The 27,951-nt window shown below is 40.0% G+C and overlaps 1 protein-coding gene across 1 annotated transcript in view; it reads right to left on the bottom strand.

Annotated features, from left to right (window-relative positions):
• CUL3 (cullin 3) overlaps positions 1-15,494 on the bottom strand; it is a 149,358-nt gene extending 133,864 nt beyond the window's left edge. Inside the window, exon 1 of the mRNA XM_007955762.2 lies at positions 15,429-15,494. Within this exon, the coding sequence (XP_007953953.1) occupies positions 15,429-15,494 (66 nt within the window). The remainder of the gene's footprint in view (positions 1-15,428) is intronic.
• Between the last annotated feature and the right edge of the window lie 12,457 nt (positions 15,495-27,951).

Here is a 27,951-nt window from a genome sequence, read left to right as displayed (position 1 = left end):
AAAAAAAAAAAAGTTGTGAAAGCATCTGGCCTATAGCACTTACTCAGTAAGTATGTTTTGTTTCTTCCTTTACTACAAAGAAGAGATGCACTGTCTCCTTTAATGACTTAAACTGAATGTATAGTTAAGACTACCGGCATATGGTTAACCTGTGGCTGTCTGCCTTTAGTTACAGTGGAACCGAAATGTTCTGTCACAAGTAATAATCAATGTAAGGAAGGAAAGAAAATATTACCAACTACAAAAGCACAGTATTCTGGGGACAATTCTGTGAAATTACAAACTAAGCACAACATATATTCATGTGGATTCAGAACAGTAACAATCATAATGAGAAAGTTAAATCACCAAGTAAAGGTTCAGGTATAATCTGCATATTGGTCTGAAAATGAGTAAACCCAAAAATACCCACTGCCATCAAGTCAATTCCAACTCAAAGAAACCCTACAGAACAGAGTAGAACTGTACCATAAGGTATCCAAGGCTTTAAATGTAAATCATTATGGAAGCAGACTGCCTCATCTTTCTCCCGCAAAGGTGGTTTCAAACTGCTGACCTTCTTGTTAGCAGCTGAATGAATATCTTAACCACTGTGCCAACAGAGCTCCTTTAAAAATGAACAGGCTGTCCGAAAATCAATTAAAAAATTTGTCTGGGGAATTTGGAATGGTGGTTTTCAAAGACACAAGGTCAAGCCTACAGATTAGTCTATTAAAAGTCCATTTAAGTGACAGAGCAACCAACTTACAGTACTAACAATACTATTTCAAATACACCTCTGTCTATGGAAAACTCTGTGTAATGCTTCACAATCTGCTAATGATCAAAACAAATAAATGCAATCACTTAAGTATTCTTATCAAAGCAAGAAGTTTTTCACTGTCTATTACTGGTACTGTTTCTATCCATGAAAAAAGAGTTATGTTGCTGTAGTTCCTGAAACATATTTTATCTAGATACAATATTCCTTTTGACTGGATCTCTTCAAGCACTGTAATTAGACACTCACTTTTCAGAACATTAGTTATTCCATCTGTAAGAGCAATAGTTTAAAATAAATGTGCTATATGAAATGTGCTATATTTCCCCATTAAATCTCAAACATTACTAGTAAGAGGTCATGTGTATAAAATAACCCTTTAAACATTCATCTGGAAGATGCAAATAACAGAGAAGCAAAAATTTTGTTATGTCTTCTGAATTCCAACCTTCTACAATCTAAATTTCCTAATATTAATCTAAATACATAATACTTTCTTCTCATTAACTTAAGCAACTAAGTTTGTTTTTTTTTTAAGTGGATAACCCAGCTTTTCTTAACTGTGAGATAACAGCAAATTATGTTTACACTAGCATCAAATATACAGAACCCGAAGAGGGGAAATGAAAGTATGAAACCGTATAAATTGCCACTGTTAGCTTTGTCTAAGTGTACCCTAATGTGATAGGATAGCAAAAGACCTATCACACAAAATTATTACATAAATTTGATCTCTTTTACTGAAATTTTTAGAGCTGGAGTAAGTCTAAGATAACTCCAAATTGAAATATCTTCATTTAACAAATTAGAAAACTAAGGCTAAGTGGCTTATCCAAGAGCACACAGCTAGTGAGAGCAAGGACTGCAAGTATCCTAAGCTTAAGTATTCCTTTGTTATACCAAAATGACTCAAATCACATAACCAGGGTGCTCAACTTATAAGAAATCATTTTGTAAATGAACAACAGACCAATGTAAACACTGAATGAAAGGAGCTCTGGTGGCATAATGGATAAGACATTTGGCTGCTAACCAGAAGGTCAAAGGCTCAAACCCACTAGTTGCTCCGCAGAAGGAAAATGAGGTAATCTACTTCCTTGAAGATTTTACAGCCTCAGAAACCCCACAGGGGTTGCTATGGGGTTGGAATCAATTCGATGACAGTGAGGATGGTTTTTGGTTTGTATGCTTAATTCAATTTGGTCTAATCAAAAGAGCTTTTGGCTGGAAATCAAGCTTCTTTCTAGTTAGGTTTCTCCATAAATTCAAGTCATGAGAGAATTCCCTGGGTAAAACAACCTCTTTAGGCCTCAGTTTCCTCATCTGTTAAAGTAACATTAAAACAGTTATTTTTTAAACTCCTTTTTGCATCTAAAAATTAAAATACTAATATAAATAGGAATAATATTTAATTATTCAGAAAGTGATGGCTGTCAAAATAAAACATTCTTTCATGTCTCTTAACATAAAAAAGTAAATTATTACTAATTTGTTGTTGTTGTTGTTATGTGCGTCAAGTCGGACCTGACTCATAGCGACACCTCCTTGGGTTTCCGAGGCAGTATCACTATGGAAGTAGACTGCCCCATCGTCCTTCCAAGGAGTGGCTGCTGGGTTTGAACTGCCAACCTTCTGGTTAGCGGGCAAGTGCCTTAGGCACTATGCTATCAGAGCTCCCTAATTATTAATTTAGACAGGTTAAATTACTTCTTTAGTACCCTTTCAAAAAAAAAAAGTTACATAAAGTATTTAAATGTACTAACTTTAAAGAATCACTTTTTTCCTAAGTTGTTGGTTGCCATCAAGTCAGTTTCAACTCACAGTGACTCTACTGAACAGAACGAATCACGGCCTGGTCCTGCGCCATCCCACAATCACTGCTATGCTTGAGCCCATCATTGCAACCACTGTGTCAATCCATCTTGTTAACTGTCTTCCCCCTTTCCAATGACCCTCCACTTTACCAAGCACAATATTCTTCTTCAGGAACTGGTATACTATTTTTCTAAATAGTGTACTTAAAAGCAAGATAGATTCCTATTAACTAAAAGGAGGAGGTAAAATTTGTGCTGTTGGTCTTTTATCTTAAAATGTTAACTCATAAATATCTCAACTAATACATCTTTCTTACAGATTATGATTTTGACTACTTTTTTCAATTCAGTACACACTAGGATCCCCTTAAACAATTTATATAGTCAAATATCACAGAACCATATGTACACTTTAATGATTTTTATAGGTTTTGTAAGCAGTCCAATTTATGATGTATTTGAGTTACTACAATGAACTACATTTACAACTGTCAGTGTACCTGGAACATTGCGTCTTCTTGGGAAGAGGTTACTGGAAAATACATACAGGGAATATAAAAAATGGCTGAATTAGGTGAACATCCTCCATGATCAGGACAATATGATGGAAGAGATAAAAAAGTCATCCATGTGGCAAGTATGCTGAATTTAGAACTTGATTAACACCAATGTGAAACAGCTTATAGATGATGAAGAAGGGGAATCAACAGATCGGGACTTAACAGATTTTGAAGAGGAAAGAAAGGCTTAAGAAGAAATAAGGAAGAGAAAAGTGAAGTTGTCAAAAAAAAATCTGCAGTGAAAATAGCTGAAGTTTTTTCTAAACTAAATCAGGAGCTCCCAACTGCTTGAAAACATAAATCCAAATGCTGATCGCTTTGTTAAAGTCTGACAGGCAGATTCAGGAAGCACTGAGATGTTACTGTAAAACATATGAAGAAGAAAACAAAGAACCATACCGACAATCCTAATTTTCTGACTACAAACACCATCCCTAGACCCAGAGCTATCCAGATGACACAGAACATTCTACAAGTGGAGTTAATATCATAAGTGAAAAATGCCAATGTCATTCAACTCTTCTTCACCATTAAATTTTTATGACTTGTGTTTTTTCATGTATGCACATACATATGTATTAAAATATATCTGTATGTTTGTATGTAATGTTGCCAATGCCCTAAAGACAGACAAAGATTGGATTTATAAAGATACTGATAATAAAAGACAATTAATAATGAAAACTTAAAACAAGAAAACGAGGAACCAACTTACAGCAGTCATCAAAACAAAATCCAGTCATCAATCTGGGACTACTCGTCTAATGAGAGGTGAAGTCACTGTGCTTCACTGAGGAAGATCAATTAAAAAACACTTGAGTGAAAACAAACTTGGTGTGTCCTCTAAAGAAAATGTTGCTCTTTTAAAGCGGATACAGACTATTCTTTGAAGACTCTTGGCTATGAAGGGAGATAGTATGGTAGTTATTATCATAAAGACAAGTTAAGGAACATCTTCTTTCCTTATTGAGACCAGAGGGAAGGATTTGAGAATGAGTAAAGATACGGGCTGAAGAACATAATCAAAGAGGAACATAATCATACTTACACCTAGAAAATTAATAAAAAGAGTTTAAGGTCAGTGACTAAAATTTGAATAGGTGATGTGGGAAAGGCGAAGACCTTACCAAGGACACAAAAACTTGCTGAGAGGCACTGAGAGTTCAGCTAAGTTAGAGACCACTGTCCTATGATTTTATCCTGGAGTGCACAACAGCCTAGAAAATATGAACAGTGAAGGCAGATGGGTGGGATGGAAGTGAAGGTAGCTTGGAGAATGGAAGGAGTCTTGTTAAGATCCAAGAGTATATTCATGTAAGCAGGGAATAAGCAACAAGTAGGATAAATAATAACAGTACACATTTACTTATAACGATTACTACCTACCAGGCACTATTCTAAGAGCTTTACATGTATTAACTCTATCCTTACAACAACTTTATGAGGTAGGTACTATTATTACATCCATTTCACAATATAGGCAACAGGCAGAGATGATTAAGTGACTTGCTCAAAGTCCCACATCTAGCAGCGGAGGAGCCAAGGAAGAATGCAATAGTGCAATTTTTAAGATTTCTAAAGTAAAGAGATGGCAACTCCAGGATAGGGTGATAATCACTGGAATACAGAAGAGGACAGGTCTGTTGATTGCCATAGTGTAGCCATTGCTGGACCCACAGTAGGGACTCCACAATGTATTTTAAATTGAATAACTGAGTAACTATCCCTACAAGCATTGGATAAAAGATTGAGACTAGAGAGAATGTCTGTGTAACAGGTATTAAAGTCTTTGATAACCAAGAGAGCATACGTAAGAAGGCAGTAGATGACCATAGTGAGAGCAGAAGAATACCTGGTGAGGGCCTGGACCATAAATGACAATGATGGAGGTGGCAATAAGAGGTCTCTGGAGCCAATGATTCAAAGATTATAAGGGAAATGGATACCTCAGTCCAAGAAGATAACTCTGTATTTCAGGACAAAGCCAGGTTTCAGTAGGAGCGAAGGCAGAGAATGCTGAGAACAGGCTAAGGATATAGGGGAGTTAATCCATAACAGAAGTAGGGCTTCAGAGTGTACAGCATAAAAGGCTGGGAAGAAGGAATGAGATGTAAAGAGGTGTCATGGTGGAAAAATGTAGAGTCCAGTTAGTGTAAAGGAGAGGGGACCAGGTGCTCAATCCAGGGTTCCTGCCAATGCATCATACTACCTTTTCTTTCAAGTCATTGTTCCAGGAGACTAGGTTCACGACACTTCAAGGAAAGTCCCACTAGCCTTTTAATGACATCTTAAGACTTCATTTTTAGATACAAAATAAAGTTCAAACACTTCAGAACACGACTTGAATCAATTACTATGGTTTGCTACGAAAAGCTAGTTTCTTGTTTATTTTGTTGTTTTTTTTCCTGGGTGTTCTGCATGTAAGTCTTACTACAGTTGAGCTGAGAAGCCAGCCCTTGGGAGTGAGTTTTATCCCAGGCCTGAAGTGTATCCCAGGGCCATAGTCTTGCGGGGGGAGGGTCTCATCAGCCTAGTTTCTCCCTTAATAATCATTAGCTAAATACTAGTCTTCACCTAGAGCAGATGAACCCTTGTGGTTCAAGACGATGGTTAGCACAAGCTTTGGGCAAAGGCATACAAACAAGTTCAAAGGGAAATGAAAAAGGAGGAAGAGGGCAAGGGAAGGAGAAAGAGCAACAAAGATAAAAAAGAACAAGATGTGTTTTTAGAACCATTTAATGTATTAGCATGTACATAACAACGGGGTGTTTACTTCTTCAATAAAGCTACCTGAATAGGTTACACACTTATTCCAGTGATTACGTGAGAAGCATTATTGCAAATTCTCTTTTGAAAATACAACCTAAGAGCCTGTAGCATATTCTTTTTGAAGGGCTGCAGCAGTGCCAAACCTACACCATTTGGGACTGATTTCTCAGTGTGGTTCATAAATTGGCTCTGGAGACTTTTCAAAACATGAGTCCTAAAAATTACAGAGGGGGGGAAAAAGTAGTATCACTAAAATAGTGTATAGCATTCCAACATAACTCTTGCAAAAGAAATTCTTTAATATATAAATTTATTATAAAAATATATAAATTCTAATGTAATGATGTACTAGGCACTGTTCTAATATTTACTTTCTTTACCTCACAACAATCCTATAAAGTCAGTCCTATTTCTGTTAGGTGCCATCAAGTTGGTCCTGACTCATAGCGACCCTACTTATGAAACACTGCCAAGCCCTGCACCATCCTTACAAACCCTTGCTACGCTTGAGGACACTGTGTCAATCCATCTCTTGGAGGGTTTTCCTCTTTTTCACTGACCCTCTACTTTACCAAGCATGATATCCTTCTCCAGGGAATAGTCCCTTCTGACAACAAGATCAAAGCACATGAGACGAAGGCCATTATTCTTGCCTCTAAGGCGCATTCTGGGTGTTCCTTCTTTCAAGACAGATTTGTTCATTCTTCTGGCAGTCCACGACATACTCTTCGCCAATACCACAACTCAAATGCATCAATTCTTTTTCAGTCTTTCTTATCCATTGTTCAGCTTTCACATGCATATGAAGCTATTGAAAATACTACAGATTGAGTCAGAATTACCTATTAGTCCTATTAGTGTTCTCATTTTACAGAGTAGGAAAGTGAAGCTTAGAAAGTTAAGTAACTTGTTAAAGATAAACCAAAACCCACTGCCATCGAATAGATTCCAACTCATAGTGGCCCAATGGCAGAATGAAATTACCCTGAGAGGTTTCCAAGTCTGTAAATCTTTACAGAAGCAGATGCCGCACCTTTGTTCTACAGAACAATGATAGGTTTGAACTGCCAACCTTATGATTAGCAGCTGAAAGGTTTAACCACTGCACTACCAAAGCTCCTTTTGTTAAAGATAACACAGCTAAAATGATATGGCCCTGGCATTCAAATCCTGCCAGCCCAAAGTCCACACACTTAACTATTATGCATTCAGTCTTTACTTTCTTTTAGTCATACTCCTAATATATATGCTAAATGCTCCAATGCAAAACTAAAGTAAAATTCCCTATAGATTATCCATACTTTTATTCCTAGTGAATCGTACAAGTAATCAGGGAAACGCAAATTAAAGCTCTATCACACTATTTTTCACCAATCAAAATAAAGAACGTGTTGGGCAAGACACTGCTACCTAGTAAAAAACTAAACTGATATACCCTTGAAAGGTTACTCTAGACCCAGACTGCTTGAGTTAGAATCCTAGTTCAGCTACTTTTAAGCAAAGTAACCTTAAGCAAATTACTTAACCTCTGTAGTAAAACTCATTTGTAAAACTGATGGTAACTGTGGTCCTCTACAAAGGAGTTTTACAAATTAAATGAGTTTATATATGTAAAGTATTAAGAAAACTGCCTGGAATATTGTAAGCATTCAGTAAGCACTAGCTATTGTTATTAAGACCCCTCCATGGCACAGTTTGCACCTGGCTACTATCTTAGAAAGGTGGCGGTTCCAATTCACTCAGCAGCGCCAGGGACAAAGGCCTGGTGATCTATAAGAACATGATGCTGCTGTGTCACACTGAGTCAATTTTCACTCAGAGAGATCCCATGTGCCCCATAGGGTTTCATAAGCTGTAATTTGTTCGTGTAAAAAAAAAAAAAAATCCTCACAATTGGACCAATAAGCAACATGTTCATAAATGGCGAAAAGATTGAAGTTGTCAGGGATTTCACTGTACTTCAATCCACAATTAACGTCCATGGAAGCAGAAGTGAAGAAATCAAACAACATATTATACTGGGCAAATGTGCTGCAAAAGACCTATTTAAAATCTAAAAGAGAAAAATGTCACTTTGAAGATTATCATGTGCCTGACCCAACCGACAATAATTAACAGCCTCACAGTCATGTGAAAAATGGATAATTATGAATAAGGAAGACAGCAGTAGAACTGATGCTTCTGAATTGTAGTACTGGTGAAGAATATTGAAAGTACCATGGACTAATAATAGAAGAATGAACAAATCTGTCTTGGAGAAGTACAACCAGAATGTTCTTTAGAAGCAATAGCCAGACTTCGTCTTTCATACTTTGGTTAAGTGGTCAGAAGGAACCAGTCCCTGGAGAAGGATATCATGATGGATAAAGCTGACTCTGGGCAGCAAAAAAGTGGAAGACCTTCAACAAGACGGACTGACCAAGTGGCTGCAACATGGGCTCAAGCACAGCAAGGACTACGAGGATAGCACAGGACATTGTACAGGGACGCTATGAGTAGGAACTAACGCAAAGGCACCTAGCAACAATGATCTGCATCTCATTAACAACCAGTAATATGCAGATGACACAGCTTTGCTTCTTGAAAGTGAAGACAACTTTAAGCACTTATTGATGAAGATAAAAGACTACAGACTTCACTGTGGATTACAGCTCAGGAAAACTAAAATTCTCACAACTGGACCGAGAAGCAAAATCACAGTAAGTGGAGAAAAGAGTGACCTTGTCAAGGATTTCATTTCACTTGGATCCACAATCAATGCCCACAGAAGGCAAATCTGCTGTGAAAGACTTCTTTAAAGTGTTAAAGTATAAAGATGTCACTGAACATAAGGTGTGCCTGACCAAGCCATAGTATTTTCAACAACCTATATGCATATGAAAACTGGACAATGAATAAAGAAGACTAAAGAAGAGCTGGGAGCTCTGGTAGCATAGTGGCTAAGACACTTCCCTGCTAACCAGAGGGCTGGCGGTTCAAACCCACCAGCCACTCCTCGGATGGAAGGTTGGGCAATCCTACTTCCGTAGTGAAGTATCACCTCGGAAACCCAAGGAGGGGTCGCTATGAGTCGGGTTTGACTGACGGCACATAACAACAAAGAAGAGCTGATACCTTTGAATTGATGCTAGCAAAGAACACTGAAAATACCATGGACTGCCAAAAGGAAAAAATCTGTCCTGGAAGAAGTGCAGCCAGAATGTCCCTCAGCAGCGAGAACGGCCAGACTTCATCTCACGTACTTTGGTGATGTTGTCAGAAGGGACCACTTCATGGAGAAGGATATCATGTTTGGCCAATGAAAGGGGTTGCAGAAAGGGGAAGATCCTCAATGAATGGGCTCAAGCACAGCAATGACTGTGAGGATGGTGCAGAACCTGGCAGTGTTTCATTCTGTTGTACACAGGGTCACTATGAATCAGAACAGACTTGATGGCACCTAACAACCATCTTTAGGGGAGCAACCCTGATGCCACAGTGGTTAAGCACCCAGTTGCTAACTGAACAGTCGGCCATTCAAGCCCACTCAGTGGCTCTGTGGGAGAAAGACGTGGCAGTCTGCTTCCATAAAGATTACAGCTTTAAAAACCATATGGGCTAGATCTACTCTCTCCTACAGGGTCACAATGAATAAGGAAAATCAAAGAAGAGCTGATGCTTTTGAGTTGTAGGGTTGGCAAGGAATACTGAAAGTACCATAGACTGCCAAAAGAACTAACAAATCTGTCCTGGAAGAAGTACAGCCGGAATGCTCCTTGTAAGTAAAAATGCCAGGCTTTGTCTCACCTACTTTGGCCATGCTGTCAGAAGGGACCATTCCCTGGAAAAAGATATCATGCTTGGTAAAGTGGAAGGTCAACAAGAAAGGGGAAAGCCCTCAACAAGGTGGATTGACACAGTGACTGCAACGATGGGCTCAGGTATAGCAAGGATCGTGAGGCTGGCGCAGGACTGGGCAGTGTTTCATTCTGTTGTACACAGGGTCGCTATGAGTTGGAGCCAACTCGACGGCACCTAACAACAACAGGGTTTCTATGAGTTATAAGTTTTTAATTACTACTAATACTTCTCTGGAGGCAAAATATATTAATTATGTTTAGCCCATTCATTCCATAATCATGGAGGGCAAAAATATTTATAAGCCTAAATACTCACAGATTATTATTTATAATAGAGACAATACTGAATCACTAGAAGCAATCAAAATACCTCATAGTAGGAAAAGCAGAGAAACAGGAAAGCAAAGTAAGGGACTATGGAGTATTACACAGTATTAAAAATGCTTTCAAAAATATGTACAATATTATTTTAAGAACCAGTATATAAAATAATGTATAACTTCAATATTACTCTTTGTGCACAAAGATCAGAAGGAAAAACATCAAAATGCTAATATTGTTTATATCCAAATAATATGGCTACACGACCTTCACTTCCTTGTTACTTTTGATATTTATCAAGCTTTCTACTATGATTATATATTACTTTTATAATTAGGAAAGCTACTAAAATGAATGTACTGCTTTGACAGACTATGTCAGAATGCTGTTGTTAATTGCCCTCGGGTCGGACCCAACTCATAGCGACCCCTCCTTGGGTTTCCGAGGCAGTATCACTACGGAAGTAGATTGCCCCATCTTCCTTCCGAGGAACAGTTCACATAATACGTTGACTAATACTGATTGCAATTCATAATTCACATCAGTGATTTGTCCTAACTAGTAATACAAGTACTTTATTGCTGACCTTACAACAGGCAAATAAGAACTATTTTCAAAGCTGCATTACTTAAAACTATAAACTGTCCATTTTCACAAAAATCTAACAAAACTACTAAAGAACATCCATATAATCTTAAATTAAAATAACTACAAAAAATTACCTGTAGGATCTCCCAACTTACAACACAAAGGGGAGGGGGGAGGCGTATTACTTTTTCTACTCTGTTATATCACCTCTCTGAACTAAAGAAAGGCTATTACTTAGCTATATTTGAGGAAAAATGAAAGACGTAAAAACAAATGAAGCTTTATTATATTTAAAAAGAATAAAACTTGTAACTAATGTGCTTTTAAAAATGCCAAATTTTCTTGTAATATACTACTAAAAGGGTTTTAAATTCAATATTGGTACTAATTCTCAAATCTCCTCTCAACTGTTATAAAGGAAGACAACACAAAATGAAACTACAGGTAATTACTTCTTGGTCCTAAAAATTAGAGGGGTACTAACAGCAGCTACAACACAGTGGGATGTCCCCAAACAAACAAAATCAGTCTAAATATACTTTAATGAATCTGTTGCACTTTACCTGTAATTTCTCTATAAAAAATACATTGAGAATGGAAAAACAAATTCACAGTTAATTCCCTGCTCTCTATGATTTGTAAAACTATTATTAAGCTCTTCTGTATGTGAAGTCCCAGTAGTTCTAGGCAAAATTCCCTTCCTTCAGCACAAAGATGTTTACTATGAAGATCAAAGTTGCTTACCAAAATCTGCCAAATATCATCACAGTAGTTAGAAAACCAAAAAGAAAACAAAAGGGGGGAAAAAATTTAACTGTCCCATCTATCTCTTAAGTATGTCACAAATTACCCTAAAACTCAAGTTTCTCTAATGTCAGTCCCTTTCTTGGTCCCACCTACTAATAACCACACCATTCACTGTCCATAATACACAGGTTACTCTGCAGAGCTCATCTACAGTGATGAAACAGAAATCATAACCAGGGATTTTTTTTTTTTTTAATTTCCCCCTGGGTAGTCAGCATGCTCAGCTGCTCATCAAAAGTTTGGAGGTTCAAGTCCCTCCAGAGGCACCTTGAAAGGAAGGCCTGGCTCTCCACTTACAAAAGCAGACAATAAAAACCCTATGGAGAACAGTTCTACTTTGACACTCATGGAATCCCATGAGTCAAAATCAACTCCACAGCAACTGGTATGTAAACTAATAACTGAAGCTGTTCCCAAAACCTCAGGTAGAAGTCTTAAGAGCCTAAACACACTCTATGGACAGTCACTTTCATAATCTGTCTCCTAAATTCTGAAGGCTGAGCCAAGAACAACAAATCCAGAGGCGAGGACAACACTTTTATTCAAACATTTCCCCTCCAATTCCCATCAAGTTTTTGTGCCTATGAAGACAAAATTTTGGGCAGTACAGACGGAAAGGAATGGCTTTTCAAAGATAAGGAAAAAAGGTTCACCTGACAGCAACTAATTCTTCATATCTGAAACAAAAGCTCAGGAGTAAATCACATATGGTGCCCAGGAAAGAAAAGCAGGGACTTCCTGGGGGCAGCATTTTTGGTCCAAATCCACATGGTTTCAGAAGTTTCACAACTACAGCCTCCTTTTTTATAACAGTTCTGTGGTCCTTCCTGTGATTTTGACGCCCTCCCCCAAAAAAAGTTAAAGCTTATCAACAAAAAGATGTGAAATGACAAGTATTTTGTGTACTGCAAGAAAGCTTACAAACTAGAATAATTGGAATAACCTTTTCTTCTGTCAATATTTTAAAAATATAGAAAGTTTTATGTTTTCCATCCTAAAAGGAACCAACTTCCCTTGAAATCTCATGAAACTCAGAACGCAAACTAGACATTAAACAGAGGTCTGGCATAACTTTTACTCTTGTGAACAATGATGAAGGCACACTTGAAATACACCTTCAAAATACAATCTGATTTCACTAGTGGGAGTGTATGTAAAGCAGGCTTATACAAATATAATATATTCTGTAAGTTCCCTAACTAATCTACTTTGCAATAAAAACAAAATGCTCCCAAAATATATTTTTAGACTGTTTAAACACTGACTTTGTAAAACATGATCTAAAGTTAATGCTTAATACTTCTGGATAAACTACAATTTCCCTTAACTTATAGTGACTACATATCTAAATGTTATATGAAAAATCCAACAGTTGTGACAACATGCGTATGTATAACCCACTGTCACTGAGTCGATTCCGACTCATGGTGACCCCTACTGGGTTTCCAAGGCTATAAATCTTTAAAGATGATGATGATTGCCTCATCTTCCTCCTGTAGAGCAGCTGGTAGGTTTAAACCATCGACCTTCTGGTTAACAGCCAAATACCTTACCCACTACACCACCAGAGCTCTTTGTACACATGTATACACACATTATTTTTTTCTTTATGGACTATTACATTGACTCCTTCTGACTATACACCCATAAACACTGTGGTTATGCAGTCAAGGTTGCTACTCTAGAAGAATGGAAAAAGGTAGCCTATAAGTCTCCAACACCAACAGATGAGTAAGTCAGTGAAATATCCTACCACAGAGGCATTTATCCTTAATAAAGGATCAAGGAACTATGACTCAAAAATTTGTATGTTAAAAAAAGTAATAGCTCTTTTCAGTGGAAACTATTTACAAATAATGTTATGAATACTTACGAAAGGTAACCAAACTTTCTTACACTTTAAAAATCAGCAATATTTACTAAATAACACTAGACACAAGCTTCATTAAAGGATTTTAGTATAACTTACAGGGCAACAAAGGATAGAAAGAGTCCATTTCAGCAAATAACCGTATGTCTACTAAAAGAAAACAAAACAATGAGTACTACATGCTAACCTGTCACACAGTATTACACTCTTCAGCTAAAGGAATAATGACATTCCCTGCACTCCTCCCCTTCAACAATAAATGCTACAGAAAGCAGGGCTCTTGGTCTTTCAAGCTATACTGCTTTGTGCCAAGACCCTAGAACAGTACCTGACACACAGTACACAAGGAATATCTGCTGAATGAATGACACTAGGGAGGAACAGGTAAGAGCAATAGAGATAAAAAAGTTGCTTATACACACAGATAAAAGATCCAACAAAGTGACAACTGGGTAATCAGGATAATAGAAGTGAGCTGACAAAATGTGAGCTATTTCAAATTTTAGACATAAATATGAATCATAAGGGTTCAGATTTCAAGAATGAGCAAGGAAGAGAGCAAGTATTTCTTAGAAGTTCTGCTATATAAAAAAAACTAATTCACACATTAATTCACCTGCTATATAAAACTAAATTCTGCTTAAAATGGTCAGAACTGATTTAGTAGGAAAATGTTACACATTCATATATCTAGCTCTGTGCCCCATTAAAAGGGAAAATATGCAAGTGAACCTCATTAGTGCTCCTTGGGAAACATTTCTCAGTTTCTGATGGAGTGTCTCATATTTACTTAGGAAGAAAACTTCAAAACCCATTTAATTCATATTAAAACGCTTACTTCTCGTGAGTAGATCCTACATACATAAAGGCGACGCTTCTACACAGTGACACAGTATTTATGGTCCTTCGATTTTGGATTTTTCCATCAGGTGTGTTCTTTTAAACTTTGCGAATTCAGAGCAGTCCTCAAGTTGTCTGGGACGAAATTACGCACTCATTGAGGACAATTACATTAATAAGTCTTTCTTAACTGCAAACAGTACGATTAAAAAAAAAACAACTAGTAGTACCAATGCCCTCCATCTCTTCCCCCCAATGACATGTTCATGATTCTAAGGAAAACTTAGATTCTTGTCTCGTTTTACTTTTTAAAATCAGTTCCAGTTCAATTGTTAGTCAGTCTATCCTGACGTATGACTGTTACTGTAGCGACACGAGCAGGTATGTCCAGTTTCTCGGTTACAGCAGTACAATTTAAGTGCTTGCCATTGGCTATGTGAATCAGATATGATATCAAAAGTTATATTCTATATACTAAACACCTCAAGCGTATGACTCAACACCTAAAAAGAAAGTTTCGGAAAAGAGCAGGTTTGCTGTCATTAAAAAGGGAGAGTAAAGCAACTCAGGGTGGTGACCATTCATTTCTTGGGCTTCCAAGGCTAAGAAACTGAGGGCCGTTGTCCGATCCGTTCTCTCTTGTTATGTCCGTGGCGAGGCGATTCCTACATCAGAGTTTGTAAATTGCTCTGGAAGCTTGTAGGATGGAAGATGCTATAAATACAGCCCGTGGTGTTAGGACACGACCATTGTGCATTACGTGGAGCCACTGTCACTGCGTCGGGGCTAAAACGATGGCCTGACCCTTCCTAAGGAGGCGGGAGAGGGAGGACGGGCCCCTTCCTCAGTCTAGAAGCTGGGCGCTTTTCACACCGCAGGGACACCCCAAGTGAAAAGTTACACATATGTCCCGCACGAGGACTTCGCCAGTGCTCGTCCCTGCAGGGCTGCGGGTCCTCGGGACCGAGCAGGGAGATAAGTGCCGGGGACTGGGCCTACATCTCAGGAAGGTGGGAAGGTGCGGGGACCCAGCCAGGGGCTCCGGCCGCAGCCCATGCCCGCGGGTCGGCGGGAGTCGCAGCGGCGGGGCGGGAGGTGGCCCCGCGTCGCCCCGTTGCCGGGCAGGCTAGGGCCCCGCGGCCGAAGGCGTGGGGGCGGGGAGGCTGGGCCTGCGGCCTGTTGGGGGAGTTCAGCCCGGGCCTCGCGTGCGGCTCTCGGCCGGACCCAGCCCCGGGGTCCCGGGCTCGACGAGAGACTCACCGGAAAGGCCCGGATCCGCATTTTGGTGTCCTTCCGGCTGCCCGTGCCTTTGCTCAAATTCGACATGGTGCTCGTCCCCTCCCCGTCAGCGGCTTCAGGTCGCACTCCGAGGCGCTGGTGTCACATTTAAGGCGGGCGGGCGGGCAAGGGGCGACTCTGGGGGCGGCGCGGCTCCCGGCTGGGCTAGGGGATCTGGCCGGCCCCTGAGCGGCCGCGGCAGCGGGCGCGGGGGCGCGGGGGTGGCGGCGGCAGCGGCGGCTTGGGCTGGTCGGGGCTCAACTAGGGGGCTGCGCTGGCGTGGCGGCTACGCGGGGTCCCCCTCACGCCCGGCTCCGCACCCTTTATCGCGCTGCTCCGCGATGGCGGCGGCGACGGACAAACATCTCAGTGCGCAGGCCGAACGTCCTCCTCCTCCTTCTCCTCCTCCGCCTCAGCGAGACGAGATCCGGCCCAGAGGGTGGAGGGGGGAGGGAGGAGGGAGAAGAGCCAGAGAGTAGAGAAATTGCGAGGAGGGGGGTGGGAGGACGGAAGGGGGACAAGGGCGGCCTCGGCGGGGACGTCACATCTCGCGAGAGGGAACGAGCGCGGGGCCACAGGTGGGGCGGGGCAAAGCCCGAGAGCGGAAGGGGACAGTGAGAGAGGAGGGAAACAAGACAGGTGGGTGGATGTGGGCGGGGCCAGCCGGGCGGGGAGGAGAAGGGGTGGGGCTGAGGGCGGGAAGATAGAGCTGCGTTCTCCAAAGGGGAGCATCTGAGACTTGGTTCTGTGCTCTGGAGGTTGCTGATTGGTGGAGCGATGAGGCCCCTGGGCGGGGGTGGAGGGCGCAGAGTAGATCTTGTCACGTGAGCGGAGTGGGCGGGAGAAGTTCGGAGAACCGCCGCCGGGTTGTCTTGGGTTGGAAGGGGCTGGGTTGAGCTGCGGTGGCGGGAGGCCAGTATCGGGGAGGAGCCTGAGGTGCCAAGTGGATAGCTACGTCCTAGAACTGGTTCCTACGTTTTTCTAGGGCATGTGGACTAGGGATGGGTACTTAGGTAGATGCTAGAAAGTTGAAAGAAAAGCTTGTCAGGAGTTACCTGCAATGTCGGAAATCAGGGTTCTGTATGATTAACAAGGTTTTCCGAGGGATGTGTCCACCTCAGCTCTCAGGTCTAAGAGGTGGAGATGTTAATCCACAAAGTTAGTTTAAACTGGAAAAACTGCAGGACCTCTTAATTCACCGAATTTTTTCAGGGGACCCAGGGTTTATTAGTCTTAAAACCTGTTTTTCCTTCACCGCTAAAATGAAATGACAACCTCTTTAATGTGGTGCAGTATTTGGTAAACCCACTGCCATTTAGTCCATTTGGACTCATAGCAACCCTATATGACAGAGTAGAACTGCCCCATAGAGTTTCCAAGGCTGTAAATCTTTATAGAAGCGAACTGCTGAGACTTAATCCCGCAAAGTGGCTGGTGGGTTCCACCCTCCTACCGTTGGATTGGCAGCCAAATGCTTTAACCACTGCGACACCAGAGCGTCTTAATATTTGGTAAAGCGTATGGAATAGAAGGAAGACAGAATGATAGGAAAGCATCTTGAATTTAGCAAATCATTTAAAACCAGAATTGTTTTAATTCAGTTTGTTGCACATTGGAAAGTGTTTTTGTTGTTGTTGTTGTTGTTGTTTACTATTGTCAAAACATTTCATTTGACCCATCAGTTTTGCTTTTCATTTACTATGAATTTTACATCCTGATTTTACATACTTGCTGTTATATTTGGGTTTGAGACTCTTCAGTGGAATACATGAGTTCCCACTAACGACTTTTATCTTCGAATTTTGTATAAGAAACTATTGTTGGGAAGGGTATCAATATTTGAGAACTGAGATTTTAAATCATTTTTATGCTAAACTTATTAAATAAATTCAAATTATTTTTTGTTTACTGTTATTGTTGTTAAATTGCCCTAATTAGTGCTGGTGACTAAACTTCTAGGGGCTGTGCTTTCAGCCCCTGGTTCCCATGCCACAATAGAAATATATTTTCTTGTTTTTGTTGTTTTGGGTTTTTTTAGGGGGAGTCTTGCTAATCAAAACAAATGCTAAGAAATATCTGTGTAAATACGGAAGCTAAAAATAGGTCATCAAGAACTGGGATGAAAAAGGAAAATGGGAAAAGGCTGAATTAACATGATAATATGGGTCTTCCAAAAACCATAGTTATTGCCAACGAGTTGGATCCAACCCATAGTAACCCCATCTGCCTCCTGAGGAGTGGCTGGTGGGTTTGAACTACCAGCCTTCTGGTTAGCAGTTGCTTAACTTAGGCACTATGTCCCTAGAGCTCCTATATGAGTCTTAGGTGGGAGTTTATAATCAGTATTCTAATTGAAACTCCATTTCCATAAGCATTAGAATGTAATAACAACCAATGTTTGTCTATTAGTTGTATATATCGTCCTGGCCCAATTTCTTTGTAATATAAGAATATTATGTTCTGGAATCTTGGGTTTGGACCCCAGTTTTGCCACTTTACTAGCTGAGTTATGTAGGTTTGGGGGCAAGGACTTGACAAGTTTGTGCCTAGGGACCCTCATTTGTAAAATGGGCACGGTAATAGGACATCCTAGTTTGTCTGCTATGACATTCAATTGAGTTAATACACTTTGAAAAGACCACAGAGGAAAGATCGACACACAGTGCCCTAGAGTACTTGTTGACTATTACAGGCATCAAGGCCAGGGCTATACTCATGAATAATGGTTTATCTTTCTTTATTCAATATGTAAGTTTTTTTTAATATGGTAAAGTGAATTAAGGGAGCTCTGGTAGCATAGTGGCTAAGACAATTGCCTGCTAACCAGACGGCTGGCAGTTCAAACCCACCAGCCACTCCTCGGAAGGAAGGTTGGGCAATCCTACTTCCGTAGTGATACTGCCTCGGAAACCCAAGGAGGGGTCGCTATGAGTCGGGGCCGACTCGACAGCACATAACAACAACAACAAAGTGAATTAAATTTTAAAACAAGATTTCACCAACCAATAAAATATTTTTCAGAAACTGGGTAACCAATAAAAGGTTGGCAACTTTATTTTGGCAAGTAAGGGCATTGAAAAGATATAACTGCCAAAGAAGACCCCTATTAGTTTATTAAACAAGAAGGATTTTAACCATGGAAAAGGGGGAAAGTAGATTTAAAAAAAAAAAAAGACAAAAAGGCAGTTCTTTAAACTGAAAATTAACTTTTGTGAAAAAGAATACATTATCCTGATATTTTTCATTTACTAAAAATCTGAGAAAACTGCATTATGGTCCAGTATTTAGGAATTGATTGCATTAAAGCATATTTCCATTTAATTGTAAAGCATGTAATCATCCTATATTTGTTTTGTGAATTTGGATGTACATATGTTGGTTTAAAATCACTATCAACTGTGTCTTTGGCTGGAAACAGAAAAATTCTTCAAAATGAGAGGATGATACTGTCTCTGCCATTAAGAAACCCACAACTTAGTCATTTATTCGAGAAGTATGGCTTTAGACTGCTAACCAGAAGGCTGGCAGTTCAAACTCACCAGCCACTCCTCGGAAGGAAGATTGGGCAATCTACTTCTGTAGAGATACTGCCCCAGAAATCCAAGGAGGGGTCACTATGAGTCGGGATCAACTCAACAGCAGTGAGTTGTTTTTGTTTTTGTTTTTCCTTCACTAATTGGCAGGCAATGTGATACCTGCCACCGCACAGCATAGAGTCCTTATTCACATCGCAAAATTTGGAACCACAGACCCAAGTAAGATTTGGCAAAAACTTCCTATACACTCTAGTCCAAATGTCAGGGGTTTATTTTTTTTTTTCCTAAGAAAGTAGAATCTTCAACATGTATATGAAATATCCCCTGAACTATTCCCTGACGTGCAAATAGGGAATGACATTAGCTTTGCTGCAAACTGTCACCTGATCCAGCAGAGAAAGGCAAGCTGGAATAAGAACTCACTAGATTTTGGGACGTGCCAGTTGGTGTTTCTACTTATGCTGAACTCTGCCTGACTCAGGGAAAAGTGGCCTCATTTCCATTATTTGTATAGAGCACATGTGGTTAGAGAGGTCTGCCGGGACCAGCCCTTTCTACACCCCTGTCTGTAAATGGGTAGAATGAGCTGTGAATAGCCCAGGCAAGGGAGTAGCCTCTACTTAGCCACAAGCATTGAGGTATTCAGGATGCCAAGCCACTTTAATCACTATATTAGACATGTTGATTTGATTGTGCAGATATCATTGTTCTTAGGTGCAATCTAGTTAGTTCCCACTAATAACGACAAAAAAGTGTAGAAAAGAATGAAATACTGCCCAGTCTTATGCCATACTCACAATCTTTCCTACGTTTGAATTCATCATTCTTCTACTGTGTCAATCCATCTTGTTGAAGGTGTTCCTGTTTTGCTGACCCTCTACTTTATCAAGCATGATGTCCTTCACCAGAGACTGGTCCCCCCGATAACATGTTCAAACTACGTAAAATGAAGTCTTGCCATGCTCACTTCTAAGGAGCATTTTGGCTGTTCTTCTTCCAAGACACATTTGTTTGTTCTGCCCAGAACCAAACCCACTGGCATCGAGTTGATTCCAACTCATAGCAACCCTATAAAATCCAAATCCACTGCCATTGAGTCTATTCCTACTCATAGCAACCCCCATTGGGTTCCCGAGGTGACCCTATAGGACATAGTAAAATTGCCCTCACGGGGTTTCCAAAGCAGGCAGCCTCATCTTTCTCCTGCAGAGCAGCTGCTGGGTTTGAACCACCAGCCCTTTGGTTAGCAGCTGAATGCGTTGACCATAGTGCCACCAGATATTTCATATTCTCCACCAATGCCATAATTCAAAGGCATCAGTTCTTCCATCTTACTGATTGTACAGTTTCCACATGCACATGAGGCAAATGAAAATACCATGGCTTACATGAAGCACACCTTAGTCCTCAGACTGACATCTTTGCTTTAAAAAAGGTCCTTTGCAGCAGATTTGCCCAATGCAAACGCATTTAAGTTCTTGACTGCTGCTCCCATGAATGTTGATTGTGGATCCCAGTAAAACAAAATCCTTGACAACTTCATTCTTTTCTCCGTTTATCATGATGTTACTTATTGGTTCAGTTGTGAGGATTTTTGTTTTCTTTGTGATCCATGCAGAAGACTGTAGTCTTTAATGTTCATCAGTAAGCTTCAAGTCCTCTTTGCTTTCAGCAAGCAAGGTTGTGTCATCTGCATGTTGTAGGTTGTTAATGCATCTTCTTCCAATCTTGATTCCACATTCTTCTTCATATAGTCCAGTTTCTTGGATTATTTGCTCAGCATACAGATTTAGTATGTATGGTGAAAGGACGCAACCCTGATGCACACTTTTACTGATTTTAAACTGTGCCAAGTAGCTGTCTTCCAAAATTCTTGGCATAGGCAAGTGAGCCTTTTTAGCATTGTAAGGATTTGTTGAAATATCTCAGTTGGTATTCTGTCAAGTCCTGGAGCCTTGTTTTTTGCCAATGCCTTCAGTATAGTTTGCACTTCTTCCTTCAGTACCGTTGGTTCTTGATAATACGCCACCTCCTGAAATGGTTGAATGGTGGCCAATTCTTTTTGGTTCAGTGACTGTGTATTCTTTCCATCTTCTTTTGATCCTTCTTGCATTGTTCAATATCTTGCTCATAGAATCCTTTCCATATTGCAACTCACGGCTTGAATTTTTTTCTTCAGTTCTTTCAGCTTGAGAAACACGAGCGTGTTCTTCCCTTTTTGTTTTCTAACTCTAGGTCTTTGCACATTTCATTATAATAGTTTACTTTGTCTTCTTGAACCACCCTTTGAAATCTTTTGGTCAACTCTTTTGTATCATCATATCTTCCATTTGCGTTAGTTGCTCTCTGTTCAAGAACAAGTGTCAGATTTTCTCCTGACATCCATGTTGGTCTTTTCTGTCTTTCTTGTCTTCCTAATGACCTCGTGCTTTCTTCTTCTACCAAAACACCAAACCAAACCAAACTGCCGTTGAGTTGGATCTGACTCATAGCCCTCCTTGGGTATCGCTACAGAAGTAGATTGCCTAACCTTCCTGCCGAGAAGTGGCTGGTGGGTTTAAACTGCCAGCCTTCTGGTTAGCAGTCCAATACCTTAGGCACCACACCACCAGGATGTCCTTAATGTCATCTCACAACTTGTCTCATCTTTGGTCATTAGTATTTAATGCCTCAAACCTGTCCTTGAAATGGTCTCTAAATTCAGGTGGAATATACTCAAGGTCATGCTTTGGCTCTTGTGGACTTCTTTTAATTTTCTTCTGCTTCCACTTGGACTTGCACTGGGGCAATTGATGATCTGTTCCTCAGTGGGCCCCGACCTTTTTCTGACTGATGATATTTATCTTCTCTATCATGCCTTTCCAAAGATGTAGCCACTTTAATCCCTGTGCATTCCATTCCATGTCTACATGTACACTCACCATGTGTGTTATTCAAACAGGTATTTGCAATGAATAAGTCATTGGTCTCACAAAATCCTGTCATGCAGTCTCCAGCATCATTTCTGTCACTGCAAAAAGAATGTGGGGGCAGCATCTTCTCACCTCCTCAGGTCTCACAAGGGGGAAACAGAATCTCCATCAATGGCTCAAGGCTTATTCCTATGAGGCCAGACATGCCACCACCCTGTAGCCTTTTTACCAATTCTGACAGCTGTCCCTCCCACAGCACGCACTACTACTCTGCTGGGTTTGATAATTCATTGCAATGGCCATACAGAATTCATAAACAATACTCAGGATTATGAGGTTTATTAGAGAAGTAACAGGTTACAATTCAGGTTCAGGAACATGCTCAGGATACAATTCTTCTATCAGAACAATCTCCCCTCTGCTGTGCCCACAGGTACGCCTCTCTGGCCCTTAGCCTCTTGGCCTGGCTTCTGCCTTGCTCGGGCAAGTGTTACAAAGCTCTTTTTGCTCTGCCAATAGGTATATCTATGTGCACCCTACTCTGCCAGCAAGCCTCTTGCCAAAGAGTACTCAGCTTTCTTGCTCTGTGGGCCGGCAAGCTCACCACTTCGTTTCCTGCCTCTTGGCTCCACAGCTGCCATCTCTCACCAGGGCATCTCTCTCTTGGCCAGATGTCTCTCTCTCTCAGCTGGGCATCTTTCAGCCAAGCAGATCCAGACCAGGGATCTCAGGTCCAAAGACATGCTTCAGTTCACCTCCAGCTCTTCTCTCTTGATGGCAGTGAAATCCCTCTTTCTGCCTCTAGGAAGGCTCATTTTAAGCCTGTCAGATTGACAAAAGTAACCAAGAACATCAGAGTTCTGCACACCTTATTTGTATGGTCCCACCCAGCAAACCAGTGGGAATTACAAAGGCTTTGGCTAGAAAAACAATACCAAGGAATTCACTGCACTACAGTCACCAAGGCCATATTTTCCAGCTGTTGATCCTTCTTTGTTTCTAACTTTCACGTACCAATCATCAGTAATTATCAATGCATCTTGAATTTATGTTTGATCAATTTCAGACAGCAGAAGTTAGCAAAAATCTTTAATTTCTTCATCTTTAGTAGTAGTGGTTGGTGTGTAAATTTGAATACTAGTCATAGTAACTGGTTTCCCTTGTAGGTTTATGGATATTATCCTATGACTGGCATTGTCATACTTCAGTATAGATCTAGAAGTGTGCTTTAGACAATGAATGTGATGCCATTCCTCTTCAATTTGTTATTCCTGGCATAGTGCACCATATGTTTGTCCAATTCAGAATGGCCAATAGCAGTCCATTTCGGCTCAATAATACTGATATAGCCTGTTAATTCATTTGGCAGCCTATGAAATCAATTAGAAAGACCTGTTCAATGAGTTTGAATAGGCTAAGACTACGTTAGAGAAAGATGAATCTTTTCTAATTGAAAGGAGAAGGTTTATAGATATTATTAGTTCCTCAAAATCAGAACTGTAAACCTTCTACTTTTTTCCTTGTCCTCACCAGGCAATTAAAAGATAATTTAGACTATTAGATATGAATTTGTATATATTCAGGGAAGTAGATGCATATGTGCTTTGCAAGATAACATATTTTGGGGAAAAATGAGAGTACTTCATAACCACAGACACTTCAATATATGGAAACTGTAGACCTTCTCATTGTATCTTTTCTTCCTTATCCTTATTATTTTCCTTATATGAATGAGACAAGAAGCATAGAACTCCTGTGAGCATATGAGACAATTTACACCTTGAACTAATGAAAAATCATAAATGCTGATTTCATCATAAATACCCATCTCCTAGTGTTTCTTCATATTGTCATGTTCAATAAATTCTTCTCACTGGCAGCTCTGGAAACATTCCAGACAGTATTATCTTTTTGGCATGTTTACCTAGTAAACTACTGTTTTGGAAATAAAAAATATCTATATATACAACTTACTAACCTAATTTAACAGAATATAAATTCTGAATTAAAAATTATAGTCATTGTATTCAAGTAATTTTATTTTAAGGAAAAATCATTTCTTCTTAAGATACTGTTATAACAGTAAGTATACCAAAACCCTCCAGGGTACCATTATGAATGTGTATTGTTTTCATTTGTGACAAGTAAAGTGTATGTTGAAATCTATACTTCATCAGCTCTGTCTTTGTGAAGTAAGTTAATTTTAGAGTTGAGGTAAAAGCATGCTTCAAAAGAGCTATAAAAGTAAATAGTCTGAATCTTATACTGAATTTAGAAATTGTGTAAATTATAATACAACAGTCAACAAATGTAATAAAATAGCATTGTCTTTAAATTTCTTTTATACACCATTTGTCTTTATTTCACAATAAAACTGTATTCCTTGTTCTTAACACTTTGAAGAAGTAAAAATCAAAATCTGAGGAAGACAAAGAGGACTGCCCTTTATTCATATTCTTTTCCTTATATCATTGAGTCAAAAACCACATGAGATCTATGATCTTATGAGGCAAGTTACATCTTGAAGAAAAATTATAAACATAGTTAACAGAAAGAACCTTTAAAAGACTAAAGGATATAAAATGACCAGGGCCTATTTCTCATTCCAGACTGATACCATGCATTAACTCCTAGAGGTAAGTTGATTTTAAGTTACCAGTTTACAAATCCTTTAATTCTTGAGTAGCTGATTATTGGGGTAAAGACTCATTTAATGGTTAGTTGGTTTTTAGTGTGCTTTGGGTGAAAGTTTACAGAGAAAATTAGTTTTCCATTCAACAATTTCTATCCATTTACTTTCATGACATTAGTTGCAATGCCTTCGGTATAACAGCACTCTTCGACTTCCTCCCTGGGTTCCTTGTTTCCATTCCTCCTTTCCTGACCCTTCCTGCCTTCTGAACTTTGTTTCTAGGCAAATGCTGCCCTCTCGGTTCCTTGGGTTGATCGCTCTGAAGAGTACCTTTCTCACAGCTGTTACTATTCATTTTATCGGCCTGTATATTGTATGGTTGAAAGGTGATCCCCAGGGTTGGGTTTAGTTCCTGGTCTGAAGGTGTCTTCCCATTTGAAGGTATCTTCACATCCCCATGTCCTTGGGGATCCCACCAGTTTCTATCAGACCAGTAAGTCTGGTCTTTCTTAGGATTTTGAATTTTGTTCCACATTTTTCTCCCACTCTGTCCAGGAACTTCTATTGTAATCTCGGTCGGCGTGGTCAGTGGTGGCAACTTGGCACGATCTAGTTCTTCTAGCCTCAGGGTAATGGCGACTGTGGTTTGTGTGGTCCTTTGGAATAATTTTTACCTTGAAATTTTGATTTCCATCACTCTTCTTTGTTCCAAACAGGGAGAAACCAATAGTGGCATCTTAGATGGCCTCTTGCAAGCTTTTAAGACCCCAGTTGCTACTCTCCACACTAGGATATGGAACATTGTCTTTGTGAACTATATCATGCTAATTCAGCTAGATGTCACCTAAGACTATGATCCTAAGCCCAGTGACTTAATCACTTAAGATGTTTGGTTATGACTAAGAAGTTTTCACAACTTTGCCCACTGTATGCTTTACTATGTACATGGATGTATTTGCCACGCATACAAATACATATGTAGAAAGATCCTGTACCAAACCTATATGTCCTCATGGGTGTACTCCCATTTGCCGTCCCACACCTGTTCAGCTTGCATGCCTACCTGCCCGTCCACTCATAGATTATTTTTTGTTATTACTGTTATTGCATGGCCATGTGTAAAGGTAATAATATTTACCTTGTCTTTACTCCTGTGTACCTCCCAGTTCTTCCTTTCCCTCGGGCATGTTGTGCTGACCTTCTCCTGCTTGTATACCAACTTTCCCATCACCTAAGTTAATATGTATGTGTTCTCTAGTTAATGACCTTTCTCTCCCTTCCCCTCCTATCCCTGGAAACTATCAAAGATTATTTCTTTCTGGGTATAAACCTTCTCTTGACTTTTTTATAATAGTGGTCTCATATAGTTTTTCTCCTTTTGTGATTACTGCTTAGTTTTAACATCCAGTTCTCAGACAGTGGCAACTTAAGACACCTTGTTATGGTAAAAACCCAGCAACTTTACATCCAACCCAGGTAAGACCTTTTAAAAGACCATCATTTACAAGAGCTCTAAATATGTCATTTCACTGTAACTGAGATTCTTACTGAGATGTGCCCATCTGCATGATCCTTTATTTTGCCTCTTTGCATCCTAAAGTTTGAGAAAAAGCTGCTTTAGGTACTTGAATTTAAGGAAGTTTCATATTCTTTTATTAAGTATTATAGTGTCAGTTGCCCTTTTTTGTAGCGGAGGTTTCCTTTCTTAAAAAAAACTATAGTGTTTGTGGCTAATGGGTTCCACTTCCCACCAACTTCACCAAAGGAAACTGACCCTTTCTCTCAGCTCCCCAGCTGAGCTTGGGAGTGGGTATATGGTACACAGTCAGGCACTCAGACCCTCTCACAGAAACTCTGACGCTTGAGTATGTGACTAAAGAGCACAAGGTCAGTTGTGGATGTGTAGGCAGTGGCAGCGTAGGCTTCTCCCACTTAATGACTTTCGTTGCCATTCTTGCTCCCCATCTTTCCAGTGGTCCTCTGGTTCCTGCTTGTTTTCCTAGCCTGGTCCCCCCACCTCTCCTTGTTTCTCTAACTACAAACATGCCTTCCTTAAATTCCATTTTTTGCTTAAAATACTCCATTTGTTTCCGCTGTACATCAGTCAGGGTCCTGGCAGGAAACAGATGGCTAAAACAGGAAAATGGAGGGGGGTTTATTAAGGGACTATCTACAAAAGTATGGGCAGAGTTAAAGGGTGATCAAGGGATGATGAAGCATCTCAGGACTAGCAACCCAGAAGCCTTGTACCACTTGTAGGCTGGAAGAGGTAAGGGGAGAAGTGGTCACCTGAACCTGTAGAGAGAGCTCTCGCTGTACCTGTAGGAGAGGTCTGCTGACAAGATGAGGCCTGAGGAGAGAACCAAAGCTACTGGCAATCTCTGGCCAGTTGTCTGCTTTCATATTATCTGTAGACTAGGGTGGCAACAAGCAAATGAGAACAAGGGGGTTGCCTATATGTGCAATTTGAAAGGCGATAAACAGGCCGCTTTACCCTCCTAAACTCTCCCCTCGAAATTCAAAGCAAAGTAAACATCCACATAACCACAGACACCAAGCTAGCCCTCTAGGGAGAGAAGTTAGTATTTGCTTGGGTATGCTAGATAGTTAGCTATGGATATTGTGTGAGAGATACTTACTGTCTCTCCTAACCCCCATAGTACTCCACTCTGTGCCCCAAAGCCTGCAGTCTCACTACTAAAGCATTAGCCTCTTTATAAGGTCTGTGAAAAAGCAAACGCTATGGAGAAGATCACGTAAGGCCACCAACAACTGAGCATTAATTATTATATCATAAAAGCAAAATATACTCGGAAGCAAGTATATTCTTTAAATGCCCCACCCCCGCCAAAACAAACCAAAAAAAAAACACTATTGATTCTGACTCATGGTGATAGAATCTTTGAGAAAAAAAAATGTTTAGTCCAACAATCCCTCAGAAATTAAACGTAGTGGAATTGGCACAGCAGTTCCACTCCTCGGTATGTACTCAAGGGAAATGAAAGCATATCACAGAAAAACTTGTACATAAATGTTCGTAGCAGCATTACTCATAATAGCCAAAAGATGGGAAAAAACCAAATGTCCATCAACTGATAAATGGATAAACAAAGGGTGATATATCTATAGAAACGTGTGTGTGTGTGTGTATTATTTGGTGATGAAAAAGGAATGAAGTATAATGCATACTACCGTATGGAAGAACCTTGAAAACATTATACTAAGTGAAATAAATCAGTCACAAAGAAACATATGATTCTGTTTATATAAAACGTCCAGAATGCTAAGTAGATTAGTGATTACTTAGGGATGAGAGAGAGCTGACAGATTTAGGGGATGATAAGAAAGGAGTGTAGGGTTCCTTTATGAGGTGATAGAAATGTTCTAAACAGTGGTGATGGGTGCTAAACTGAATATTCAAAAAA

This window comes from Orycteropus afer, unplaced genomic scaffold (genome assembly GCF_000298275.1).
Source record: "Orycteropus afer afer isolate SDZICR_OR568_19922 unplaced genomic scaffold, OryAfe1.0 scaffold00002, whole genome shotgun sequence".
Lineage (NCBI taxonomy): Eukaryota > Metazoa > Chordata > Mammalia > Tubulidentata > Orycteropodidae > Orycteropus > Orycteropus afer.
This window is presented reverse-complemented; position numbering and strand designations above follow the sequence as displayed.